This window comes from Rhineura floridana, chromosome 2 (genome assembly GCF_030035675.1).
Source record: "Rhineura floridana isolate rRhiFlo1 chromosome 2, rRhiFlo1.hap2, whole genome shotgun sequence".
In the NCBI taxonomy this organism is placed as follows: Eukaryota; Metazoa; Chordata; class Lepidosauria; order Squamata; family Rhineuridae; genus Rhineura; species Rhineura floridana.
Window position 1 is genome coordinate 4,877,743 of NC_084481.1, and position 13,607 is coordinate 4,891,349.

At 41.6% G+C, this 13,607-nt stretch overlaps 1 protein-coding gene across 6 annotated transcripts in view; it reads right to left on the minus strand.

The window, feature by feature from the left end:
• The window catches only part of AGAP1 (ArfGAP with GTPase domain, ankyrin repeat and PH domain 1), a 639,639-nt gene that overhangs the window by 3,431 nt on the left and 622,601 nt on the right, over positions 1-13,607 (minus strand). For all 6 annotated transcript variants that reach the window (XR_009760410.1, XM_061607665.1, XM_061607664.1 and 3 more), the window contains one exon: positions 2,785-3,040. Coding sequence is in view for 5 of the 6 variants with exons in the window: in XM_061607665.1 (XP_061463649.1) it covers positions 2,785-3,040 (256 nt within the window). In the remaining variant the exon portion in view is untranslated. The remainder of the gene's footprint in view (positions 1-2,784; positions 3,041-13,607) is intronic.

Below are 13,607 nucleotides of genomic sequence, written 5' to 3' on the forward strand. Positions count from 1 at the left end.
AATCATTTATGAATGGTAGTAGGCAGACAAAGCCTGAAGGAAACAAATCTCAGATTAAGCCAAGGAATATTACACAAATTCCTTACTTGGGGATTTTAAATCTGAGCAGCTTTTTGTCATACACTGAGCTACAGTAGCCTAGGTCAGCACCACTCTTTCCTCACACTGGCAAAAGTGAGCTTCTGGCATGGTGGCCCTAGGCTGTTCAAGCAAGATGAAGAAAATCTTTGATTAAGTAAACTCTTCTAAGGCATTTACATTTTAAGGGATATATATTTTATATTGATCTTTAACTGCCAACATATGTATGCTAGGGGGAATATAAGTGGAGTGGCTAATTTGCCTAACAACTAGACACTGTGGACATTCACCAGGCCTCATGGAGAATGTGCACATCATCCATCCATCCATGAAGAGGGAAATATGCACATTTCCCAGTCAGTATACATAATCTCCAACAGGACATGGGGAATGTGCATATCCCCCTTTTGACTGAATTTTATACATTCTCCGGCCAGTATGCATAATTTCTAACAGGGTTTGGGGAATGTCTCAGTTACATTTTGTACATTCCCTGGGCAATATGTACATTCTCCAGTCATTAAACATTGTCTCCTAGTCCTCTTCTGATATGGTTTAATATTTGTATGCTGCTTTTCTAACAACGATGTTGAGCTCAAAGTGGCTGACAATAACAACAAAGCATTAACAATTACAAAACATTTCCATCAGTGTAATCATATCAAAAACATAACAGTATAGAAATAAAGCAAAAAACAAACAATTCAGTAACCAATTAGTGCAATTCAATACAAACTCATAATACTGCAAAAAAAAAAAGTCCCTTGTTGGGTAACCCTTCCGCAGCTGGTTAACTTTTCTCTTCTGTGCGATTCTGATGATGATTGACACCATGCTTCTATTAAGCTTTTTCCTAAGCATAACAGCAGCATGGGGTGGGGACAATTTCCATCAGGGAGAAGGTTTAAAACTTTCCTCTCCCCGTGGTCTTGTGCTGCTCAGCTGACTGGGGAATAGCTGAGAATGGTGACGAGGAGGCTGGACTGCAATTTTTTTTAATCCTTTTCTACCCCTTCCCGCTGCTCAGTGGAAGGGTATGGTGTGGGCCACATTAGATTAGGCAATGGGCCAGAAGCAGCTCAGGTGTGTGTAGATTGCATACATCTGAACAAGAGATGGAAAAGAAGACACGTTTCTTCTTTTCCTGACTGGAGAATGTGCATACTGCCCGGTGAATGTTCAAAATGCAGTCGAGGAATGCACACTCCCCCAAGCCTGTTGGGGATTATTATTATTTAAATTTATTATCTACACTTCACCAGCATGTCCCAGAGTGGCTTACAATAATTTAAAATTCAGTATTAAAAGCAGTTAAAACAAATTATAGTCACAAGAATAAGGAGGGTCTCAAAACTACTCATCTCAAGTGTTAAAGGCCAGGATAAAGAGGTGTGTCTTCAGTATTCACAGAAAACGGTATAGTGAAGGTACCAGTCACATCTCTGTATGGAGGGAATTCCCCAGCTTAGGGGCTGCCACAAAGAATGACCTCCCCTGGGCCACCACCCACCCTGTACTTCTGAGGGTGGTGGATTTACCAAGAGGGGTCCCTCTGCTTATCTTAACACCTGAGAGGGTCTGTAGGGCAGGAGGAGGCATCTCTAATATTTGGAGCCTATGTCATGTTGGGCTTTATATGCTAGTATGAGCACCTTGAACTGGGCCTGGAAATGCATTGGCAGCCAATGCAGCTATTTTTGAAAAGGGGTTATAGGAGATGGAACCCCAGCCAGTAATGTGGCTGCTGTATTTTGGACCAGTTGAAGTTTCTGAGTTGTTTTCAAGGGCAACTCCATGTAGAGTTCTTTGCAGTAATCCAGTGTGGAAGTTACCGGAGCATAGAGTACTGTGGCCAAATCATCTCTGTCACAAAGGGGCCAAAGCTGGAAATAGGCACTCCTAGCCTCTGGTGACAGTGTTGGTTCCAGTACCCCCAAGCTACAGACCCTCCCCTTCCAGGAGAGTGCAACCTTGTTCACAACATTACGCATACTGACTGAAGACTGTACACAGGCCAAGTGCCAGTGGGTGTCTAGGAGGGTGTGAGGCTGTAAGCATTCTGGATTGTGGAACGGAAGCTCCATCCTTCCAGGAAAAACCCTCCCCGAGCAGGTGGCACAGGCTTAAATAGGCCCGCCCATCCCACCTACCTCCCGTGTCAGTGCACTAGCCTGCCTTAATCCAAGATGATGGCTGGCACGTGTGCACAGCATGCCAGTGCGCAGGAGCAGCGATGCAGGAGGTAGATGGATGGGTTGGGCAGACCTATTTAAGCCTGTGCCACCTGGGGTATTGGGGAGCATGATGATGCAGGCCTGGGACAGTCTTGTGCCCAAGGGCCCAGTAATGCCTGGTGCTGGCCCTGACTGTATGAAATGCAGTTGAAATATTCACCTTCACCAAGGCCTGTTGGAGATTATGTATGTTGGCCACGAAATATGCATAACTGCCATTTCATGGACAGATTATATGCACCTTCTCCCTGAGGCCTGGTGAACGTCCACAATGGCTGTTATGTACATTAACATCTCAACTTACATTCCCCCTAGCATATACATGCATACCATCATAACACTCCAGACACTTCTATCAAATCAAACACATAAACTGTTGTACAGCAGGGCCTGGCTAAATCACAATGATAATTTAAATATGCTCATCAATCGAAGACCACTACCTCAAATCCACGTAGCACATACTCACCCAAATTAAGAGCTGCAGCAATGCTACATTTCCTTTCCTGCAAGCCAAATGTAACGCTGAACGTCCATCCCCATCTCCGCAGGTTTCATTTACTTCTTCTCGTGTTCCATGGGCCAGAAGCAGGATGACAGTTCGCAAATCTTCCTCTGCAGTTGCTCTGAGCAGGTGCTGGCCTAAGGAAAATTCTAAGCACTGCAGTGGAGCAAGGAAAAGCTTCTGTTCATATTTTGCCCGGATCCAGTGCTCTTTTTCTTCCCTGGGGAATCAAACAAACAGCATTCAGACTATCCATCACCAATGGGGCCATCCTTGTGTTAAACCTGTCCTAGCACAGGCCTGTCATGCAGATAATCTAAACAACCCAGTTGTCAGGTTCAAATTAAGAGGACATTTTTTAAAAAAACAGAAACACTTCTAATTTTGGTTTTTATTTTCATTCAGATAAAAGTGGTAGAACAGTCATATACGGGAAAATATGCTGTTTATCCCACTTCCCATGACACTTCAGTCAGAAGTAGGGAAGATAATGATGGTAAGAGTGAAGATTTATGACTCAGACACTAATATATGCCATGCAATATAGCAGATGTCAGCAGAAACGGCCATCTCTACATATAAGAAACAACAGCAGAAACAGATGCATTCTCAATGTTACACAAATGCTCCCACAAGTCATTCTTCTAAATCAGCCTAGTGACCTCCAAATGTTGTTGGATTCCAGCTCTCATCATCCCCATCTAGCATTGCTATTAGTAAGGGATAATGGGAATTATAGTTCAAAACATCTGGTGGACACCAGGCGGGTGAAGGCTGTTCTAGATCATAAGGTTGCCAGGTCTCCAGTTTTCGCCTGGAGACTCTGTTTTTTGGGGGGGGGGTCCTCGCTGGGCGAGTCACCTTAATCTCAGGACACTTAGCTTTCATTTTTCAAAAATTAAGTTTCTAGGAGTTCTGGTTCAAAAGATATAAATCAAAATGTCAGCCCCCCCCCGCAACTGCTGTTAGGACCAGCTGCTCTAATCCCCGCCCTTTCGGGTTTTTAGCCAATAAGTGAAGTCGGGGTGGTGATTGACAAGATTTTTTGACCCCCCCTGGCAATTCCTAAACCCCATTTCAAGTTCTGAGTTTCCTTCTCCTGCCTGCCTTACATCAGGAATTCAGTAAATATATAGCTTTCAGCAGCATAAAAAGTACTTTCTCTGTACAGGATTGGGACTTGCTTCTGAGTAACCTGCATAGGATTGCATTACAACAGAAGATTGGTGGACATACACAGTATACAAATGTAGTTATACTAAAAATGTACATGCAGGTTATTTTTAATTACTTGCAAAAATAGCATATTATACATTTTATTTTACAAATAATTTCTGAACAGAATTTATATGCTGCAGTGTTATACTTTTCTAATTAAGGAGTCAAACAAGTTTAAAATTTACTGGATTGGTGAAGAGGGCAATTTATTTGTCTTATTCATAACCTATTTTGAAAACCTTCCCAATATGAAGCTTTTCTGGGAGTAAAGCTGCAATGCTAATTCCACATACCTGGGAGCTTGTTGTTGTTGTTGTTATGTGCCTTCAAGTCGACTACGACTTATGGCGACCCTATGAATCAGTGACCTCCAACAGCATCTGTCATGAACCACCCTGTTCAGATCTTGTAAGTTCAGGTCTATGGCTTCTTTTATGAAATCAATCCATCTCTTCTTTGGCCTTCCTCTTTTTCTACTCCCTTCTTTCCCCCCCATCATTTTTGTCTTTTCTAGTGAATCGTGTCTTCTCATGATGTGTCCAAAGTATGATAACCTCAGTTTCATCATTTTAGCTTCTAATGATAGTTCTGGTTTAATTTGTTCTAACACCCAATCATTTGTCTTTTTCGCAGTCCATGGTATCCACAAAGCTCTTCTCCAACACCACATTTCAAATGAGTTAATTTTTCTCTTATCCGCTTTTTTCACTGTCCAACTTTCACATCCATACATAGAGATCGGGAATACCATGCTCTGAATGATCCTGACTTTACTGTTCAATGATACATGTTTGCATTTGAGGACTGTTTCTAATTCTCTCACAGCTGCCCTCCCCAGTCCTAGCCTTCTTCTGATTTCTTGACTATTGTGTCCATTTTGGTTAAAGACTGTGCCAAGGTATTGAAAATGCTTGACAGTTCAATGTCCTCATTGTCAACTTTAAAGTTACATAAATCTTCTATTGTCATTACTTTAGTCTTTTTGATATTCAGCTGTAGTCCTGCTTTTGTGCTTTCCTCTTTAACTTTCACCAGCATTCGTTCTAAATCATTACTGGTTTCTGCAGGTAGTATGGTATTGTCTGCATATCTTATTTCTCCCTCCAGTTTTCACACCTCCTTCATCTTGGTCCAATAACTTGGGAGTTAACCCTATTCAATTCAGTAGGACTTACTTTTGAGTAGACATGATTAGGATTGTGCTGAAAATCATTGGGATTTTTGAGTGAACATAGAAAAGGATTCTGTTGTAAATCTTCTGATCCTTTTTTTAAAAAGCAGTTAGGCAGGGCTTCACTTAGGTGTCACTGCTTTTATTTGGCAGGAAACTATTTTTTAAAATGTTCTGCAATGGCCAACTGGGTTTGACAATAAACCATTATATGGGGTGTATGTATTTTACATCTCCAGTGTGTGGAATATTTCCAACAACCCTGTGAGGTAGGATTGGAAACTAAGGCAGCTCACAACAAGAAATAAAGCCATTTAAAATCAAATAACCATAAAACAAGTATAAAACAGTTGCAAAACAGCTTAAAGTGGCATGATTCTGAATTTTGGATTGGGTGAGTGAAGTTGCTTATCAATGAATTGCAGTCCTCTGCATGATTTCCTGTCTGAGTAAGCCACATTGAATACATTTGGACTTGCTTCTGAGTAAAAATGCATATAAATATCACTATATCGCACTATAAATATCTTTACAGGTTGTGTAAATAATAAACATCTTTGACATTCATGCTTACATAAATATTTCTTCATACTATATCTTGATATGTATCTGATTTCACACTATGGTTGTAAATTGTTCTTTTCAATTCACTAATTCACTATGGCAGATCCACACCATACATTTAATGCACATTCAACAAACATTTGAAGCACATGAATCCCACCACAGAATCATGGGAACTGTAGTTTGTTGAAGGTGGTGGGAATTATAACTGTGAGGGAGAAACTACACTTCCCAGGATTCTTTGGGGAAAGTCATGCACTTTAAATGCAAGTTGGATGTGCTTTAAATGTATTACGTGGATCTGCATTACTTCATAAACTTTGCCTGCATATAAATCATTTTAATTAAATTTTAAAATGGAAATAAGCTACAAGGTTTTACTGGGTGACCATGGGCTATGCACCATCTCTCAGCCTAATCTGCCCCCCAGGGTGAAAACAACAGAGGGGGACCATGACCACCCCAATGAAGAAGGTCACACTTAAAATGTAAAGGAAATAATAATTTGTAAATAATAATTGTAAAAGATACTGTAGCTCAGTAAAAGGGCTGTAGCTCAGTGGTAGGGCACATGATTTGCATGCAAAGGTCCAAAATTCAATCTCCGGAAGAGACTATTGCCTGGAATCCTAGAGAACCAATGCTAGTCCATGTCATCAGTACTGAGCTAGATTATATCAAATGGCCTGACTCGGTATAAGGCAGATTCTTTTGTGCCTAAAAGAGGAAACAGACCCAAGGGCCACAGTGACTCTGAAATTTATTTATGTACTTTATTTACAACATTTATATACTGCTTTATTGTAAAAAAACCCTCCAAGCTAGAAGGAATTAAAACAATGAAATTATTGGCTAAAACAGTTAAAGGCAGGGATTTAAAAACATTCAAAATAAGAAAACAAATGAGTTAAAAACAGATAAAAACATAATAGCTTCTACATGCCTGGGTAGGAGGTTTTTAGCAGGTGCTAAACGGAGTACAATGAAGGCACCTGCCTAATGTAAATAGGCAGGGAGTTCCACATTGGATTGATTTCTTACAAAAGCAGAACAAGTATTATGTGGAACCCATAACATGGAAAGCACACTTGGTAGCAAATCTGTAACCAGTGCAGATTTCAGAGCAGAGGCACCCTCACTTGTCAGCAATTGCGCAGCAGCATTCCGCACTAACTGAAACAAAGTCAGGTTGTGCTGCGCAGGAATTTTTGTGACCTTGTCTGACTGGCTGCCAGGATTTTTTTAGTTTTGGTTAGGAATCCTGAATGGTTGTGAGATGCTGAATTTTCTGTCTTACTCATAGGTATCTTGTTGTGGTTGGTATGGTATTGCATTTAGGAAATCATCACTGTCTTTTGTTTTTCTTCTTCTGTTTGCATCTCATTTATCTCTGAACTTACTCCCTTACAACCATAGAAGCAACAACAGTGGTTCCATGCGCTCAGTTCAACCCCCTTCAACCCACTGATGATGTACCTTGTTGGTTGCATGACGGTTTGTTTATTACCCAATAGTGGTAAAAGAGAATTCACATACTGGGAAGTGTGGCTTCAATTGCTGTTGTTCCCAAGCTACTGCCTGTGAAAGTAGACCAAATCATGTGTGTTTTCTTTCCATCAATTATTACTCACTGGAATTGGGTTGGCTGTCAAAGGGAGTTTTCAGCAGCCCACAGGGTAGGCAGAAAAGAGTAGAGAATCTTCTTAACTCTTACTCATTTCTCAAACCTATGTGTACTGTCCAGAGGTGACGGATTCAGACTGAGGTGAGGTGATGTCTTGTTTTCTTTTTATTAAAGTTATAGATACATCCAAAGCGGTGCGCTTCATATACCTGTCTACTCTGACTCACTACTTTCCCTAACTAGCTAAGCAGTCTCTGCAGTGTTTGAGGAGAGTTGACTCTGGCTTACATAGGGAAGTTTTAGCTCGTAGACAGTGGCTCCGCCTGAGTTCCTCCTCTGAAAGTCTCTCTTCTTGTACCTCCTCACACGGGGCGAGGGGGGGCGGGTCTCAGACAACCCATCTGACAGTGGGACTTCACTAGATGACAGTGTGGTCTCTGGAAGCAAGATGCTGATTGCCTGGAAAGCATTTGAAGTGCCTGGTGGGGATTCCTGCCCAGGAATAGATGGCGCAGGTGGAGAGTAGCTTCCCAACTGTTCGGGCTTTGGACTCGCAGGCAGGGCAGGAGCTTCCTTGGTGGAAGTGCTGGGCAGGGGAGTTTGGGGGCTGCCAGAATCCTCCCTGCTCATCTCCCTTCCCTCATCTCCCCAAGGAGTCTCATCCTCATCTGACTCCCCTTCCTGATCTAACTCTCCCTTTGCCTGGGACACAACACTCTGCAGTGAAGGGTCAAGTCTGTAAAAAAGTTTGGAGCAGCCACATTAAAAGGCAGGGAGGGCATTCCAGGCAGGGGGTTGCCAACCCAGCTTTGAGATGAGTATCATGGCAGAGGATCCCTAGTCGAGCCTTACCAACAGCACAATCCTAACAATATCTACTCAGAAGAAAGTTCTGTTGAGTTCTATGGGGCTTAGGCCCTTAGTAAACGTGTTTAGAATGACAGCTTTCAGGGGCATCCATCTTTACTCCTGAATGCTCCCATTTAACATCTCCATAACACTAGGATTTCTTCCTACAATGGCCTTCTGGTGACTGGCCTGGCCTGAGGGCACTTAAACCCTTCTTGCCAGAAGCTAGTAGGGTAGTTCCTTACCCAGACTCTCTAAGCAGGTGAGAAGCAATGATCCTGTCACTTCAGCTGGACCTGGAAACACCCTCATTTAGCTAAGATTTCTATCTTAATTTCCAATCAGAGATTTTTTTTTGTTTGAGTGGTGTGCTCCAAGCAACTGTGGTCAATGCTTAATATATCATGGTTAATGACATCACTCGGGCCCACCCCCATGACATCACTCGGGCCCACCCCTCAAATCTCAGGGTTTGGGATTCTTCTGACTTGGCAACCCTATACGGCAAGATAAATCATTATTATTTATTAAATGTATTAGTCACTTTTCTTCATAAAAATGAACCCAAAGTGACATACAGTAAAAATATTAAAACCAACACAAATAAAAATAAAGAACACAATACATAGATAGGTGATGGAACAATCCACCCCCTAAAAGAGACTCCAATGTCAAAAGCCCTCCAAAAACCCTCCAAAAATTAAGAGCCAAATACCTGGGAGAAGAGGAATGTTTTTGTCTGACACCTAAAGATAGTTAATGATGTGCCAGGAATACCTCTCTGGGGCATATGAATACATATAACTGCAGGTCACTGCATACCCTACACAGTGATACAGCTTGGTGTAGGATTTGGAAAAAATGTGTATTTTTTTTGCTGGGTGTACACTTGTTGGGAAGCAGCAAGTCAATCTGACAAAATAGACACAGGATCTTTACACGTGACTGTGTGGCCTACGTACATGGCTTTCTCTTCTCTCACACACCAGTGTACATCTTTGGAAAGAAAATTTCACACGTCTCAAACTTCTGCAACTTACCACATATACTAATTTCAATCTTCAGGGTACAGTGTCATTGCTTATGTAGCTGAAATGGCATCATCAGTGCACAAGAGGGAGCATACTACCTAGCTTGGGGGAATCCTGAAGTTTGGAAAAGTACAAAAAACTTTAGGAAAAAACCCTGGCAGGGGGTGGGGATCACAAAACGGAACCAACACAGACTGAGCATGGTCAGCAACTACAGAATGCTGACTGGCAGATGGGGAAAATGGAAAACTGGGAAGGGGAAATAGAAAGGAGTGCATGGATTCTGAATATATCCTAGATCCTGGATAGATCCTGGACTGCAACATTTGCTACAGGTCCCACTACTTTTCCTTCCTTCCTTCCTTCCTTCCTTCCTTCCTTCCTTCCTTCCATCCATCTATCCATCGAAGTTACTAAAGTGAGCTTTGTGTTTCAGTTTATTATCCTTTAAAATAGCCAATAGCAACATTCAATTTATACAGACTTGCTTCTCCTTGCATTTAAAAGATTTTAAAAAGGGCTGCCTGCCTTAATTGGTCTAAAGAACAATTTAAAAGCACTTTGAAAACTGGCAAGTTCTGTTGCATAGGATATATGTAGTGGTCTTTTAAATGAATTTCTTCCTAGCTAAATTTCGTGTATTATGTTTGGAAGCTGAAATCATTATGCATGAAGAGCAAGGACTTAATGAAAAAAGGTTACTTAGACTCTCTAGACTACTCAAGGATTTCCCAAGTAAAGGTATGCTATATAAAAGGACTAAATTATACAACAGTTATCTGTAGAATCTCTTACTGGAATTAACTTTTACAGTTCAGTAATGTTCTAAGACCACTGCCTAAGGTAACAGTAGACCTGCAGAGACTGATCCCAAGTAAATTTACTTTTGGAGGCATCCTTGTTCACCATTGGTAATCTCTTTAAACAGAAAGCCACTTCAGAACAAAGTAAGGAAGTGTGGTAATGCCTTGGGTTTACTTCTTCAAGTACAAAAAGAAATGGTCTTTTGAGGTTTTCCAGCAATGCTTACCCCTTTCCTAGTAATGTAGTGTCAGGTTAGCTTTAATCTGTTTTTAAATGCTTATGTAAACAGGTCCTTTACAAAGTAAATCTGGATTAGTTTTGCATCACTTCCTGGTGAGCAAGGATGACCTTAACATAACCTCTCTGTATACTTTTATGCAAACCTTTCCACATCATGCCATTCACAAAATAACAGATAATAAAGGATATTTCCCCAATTCCATCCTCATGTCTGAAAACAGGATATGTGTGCCTTCACACACACTCTCTCAAATGCTGTGAACAACTTTTATTTCAAAGTATTAAAAATACACTGAGAACCATTCCAGTATGTTTTAGAATACTTGTAGTCATCTGCATGTATACTCACTTATGTGAGTGTAAGTCCCTCTGGATCCAATGGGACTTACTCCCATATAAGTGAGTATAGGATTACAGCCTTGGTTTGTAGTAAACAAAATTAAATAACGAACAGGGATGAAATCCAGTGTGGTCTGTGCAGGAGTAGAACAGACATCTGTGTGCTCAATGGGATTTCACTTTCCTCCATTTCCTCACCCCTTCCCAAAAATCTGGTTGGGGGACCCTCCAGAAAAAAATTGGGGGTGCACGTGGAGGGCTGCAGGGCGGAGGATAGGATGGTTGAAGCCCCATTGAAAGAGCAGATGTCCACTTGCAAGTTGTTGGATTTCACCCTAGGTTTTTATTTATTTTTAGTTTCTCTACACTACCAATTAGCAAAAATCTACAAAAGTTATAATCATGACGTATAAAAATACATCTAAAATCTTAAACAGTTAAAATAGTATCCAAATAAAACCAGCCACAGAAAGTAACAGTGCACAGAGGCTAAAAAGCATTAAGAACTGAAAAGCATGGAAAATAAAAAGGTCTTCACTTGGTGCCAACAATACTATGATGTAGGTGCCAGGTGTGTGTCTCTGGGGAGGGCATTCCATACCCACAGAGTACCACTACTGAGAACACCCACCTTAAAAAGTACCCACCTCACACCTCATCTAGTGGGGGCACTTGGAGAAAGGCCTCTATCTTATGGTCTTGACAGGTATATATGGGAGAAGATCTTTCAAGTAACCAGGCTTCAAGCTGTTTAAGACTTTCAAGGTTTAATACCAGCAATTTGATTGGACTTGGAAATGGATTAGGAGCCAGTGCAAACATAAAGCACTGGCATATTATGAGCATGTAGCCAGCCACCGTTTACAATCCTGCTGCCCTAGTTTGGAGGCAGATCTACATATAGAATGTGGATGATTGTAATAAGGCTATCTCAATCCAGATAGAGTTGCAGTAGGTATATCAACCTTTACTAAAAATAAGCATTCTAAGTCACTAAGGCCACTTGTGCTATAGAAAGAGTGCTATATCCAATAGCACTCTCGAAGCATGGACCTAATTCTTAATTCTTAAGTGCAACCTCCTTGAAAACATGCTGAACACCACTCACTGGTCAGACAAACTACCCACTAACAGTACTTCAATCTTGTCTGGACTGAGCCTCAGTTTATTGGCCCTTATCTAGTCCTTTACAATGCTCAAGCATTGGTTCAGTTTATCCACTGCCTCACCTGGACTTGTGAAAAGGAAAGGGAGTTTGGTATAATTCACATATTGGTGACACCTCAAGTCCACATCTCTGGGTGACCCTCATGTAGATGCAAAACAGCAGAGGCGGAAAGAATTCTGTGGAACCTCATAGCCTAGCTGCCAATGGGGAGACCAATCATCCCATTCTGGAATTGACCATCTGAGTAGCAGTGGAACCACTGCAATATGCTGTATCCAACTCTCAAGTCAGCTAGCCTATCCGGACAGATACAGTGGTAAACGTATCAAAAGCTGTGCAGAGTTTCAAAAAAAATCAGTAGGGTTGCACTGCCCCATTTCTTTCTCAGCAGGGGTTATCGCAAGGCAGTTTCTGTTCCAAAACCAGACTTGAAAGCTGATTGAAATGGATCTAGAAAAAGGAAAAAGATCAGAAACAACATCCTCAGAGAACTTCACCACAGTGTCATAAGTGATTATCCAGACAGTACAGTATAATGTTTGGATTTAATACCTTTATTAGCCGGGCAGGTCTCCTTTAGTGCTCCAAACTCCCATCAGCCCTAATCAGCAGGGCTAGTTCTAAAGGGCGGCCAGGTGGGGCACTGGCCTGACGGCCCATGGAGCTCCAGGGAGCCCCTCAGCCGCCCCTCCATGATCCGCGGCATAGCATGCACGTGTGCCATCAACAAAGATGGCGGCGGAGGCGTCTTCCCTTAGGGAAACAGTGGCCGCCATCTTCGTTAAGGGCAATGGTAAAAGACAGCAGACAGGTAGGTGGGGGGCGGGGTGGTGGTTGCGTGTGTGCACGCATATGAGCGTGCACACACACGCTGGGGCCCAGGGCAAGGTGATGCCCAAGGGCCTCGGCATTCCTGGAAACTTGTAATATATGGAAAAGAACAAAAGAAATAGAACAACATTTCAAAGCGCTAAGTGAAAAATCATGCAACTGGGGATAAACATACAGCACTTTTGCTGTCTGCTAGATACACAGCATCTGGAAATGAAAAAGGAAGAAAGTTGGGTTTTATGGTTGATTGGCAGGAAAGGGCCACTATAAAACAATTAATTTTTTTTAAAAAACCAACCCCCTCCCCACAAACCTCCACGTTAGTCTATTAGAAACAGTATATAGCTATGGCAGAGGTGACTCATGCGGGAGCGCAGCTCTGGAACTATTTTTAGAGCAGCAGCTATGATATCATTTGCAGGAGTGCTGGAGTAATTAATCAACTTTCCTTGCTCCAGCAAGTGAATGAGATAAAGAGGCTTTAGAGTTTCTTATTGTCACAGACTAGCACAGAGGAAATTAGAGTATAATCAAGCAGAGGCTGGGTCCTTTTTTCTTTTCTTAGATGCGGTCCCTACTTTACGTTCAAATAGTAACACTTCTTTGAAAGACTGTTAGCATTTCTAATTAAAAGGCTACAGGTTGCATTTCAGTTGATTGTTAAAACTTAATGTCTTCTGCAATGTCCTGAATTTATTCTGTAAACATCTATTCGATGAAAGCTAATAAATTGGATTTTATGCTAGGTACTGCTGCTCAATGTCTATATAAGGGTATATATGTATGTCTATGTATGGATCAACTCTGATGTCTACATTTTTGGATTACCTTTGGAGCATGACTATGGAGATCTTCAGGATGAGCTTCTTCACTCCAAAATTTATTATTTCACCTTTGGCATACAGACTTTAGATCAAAAGAACTATGAGTGAAGGGAAAGTTGCCGGT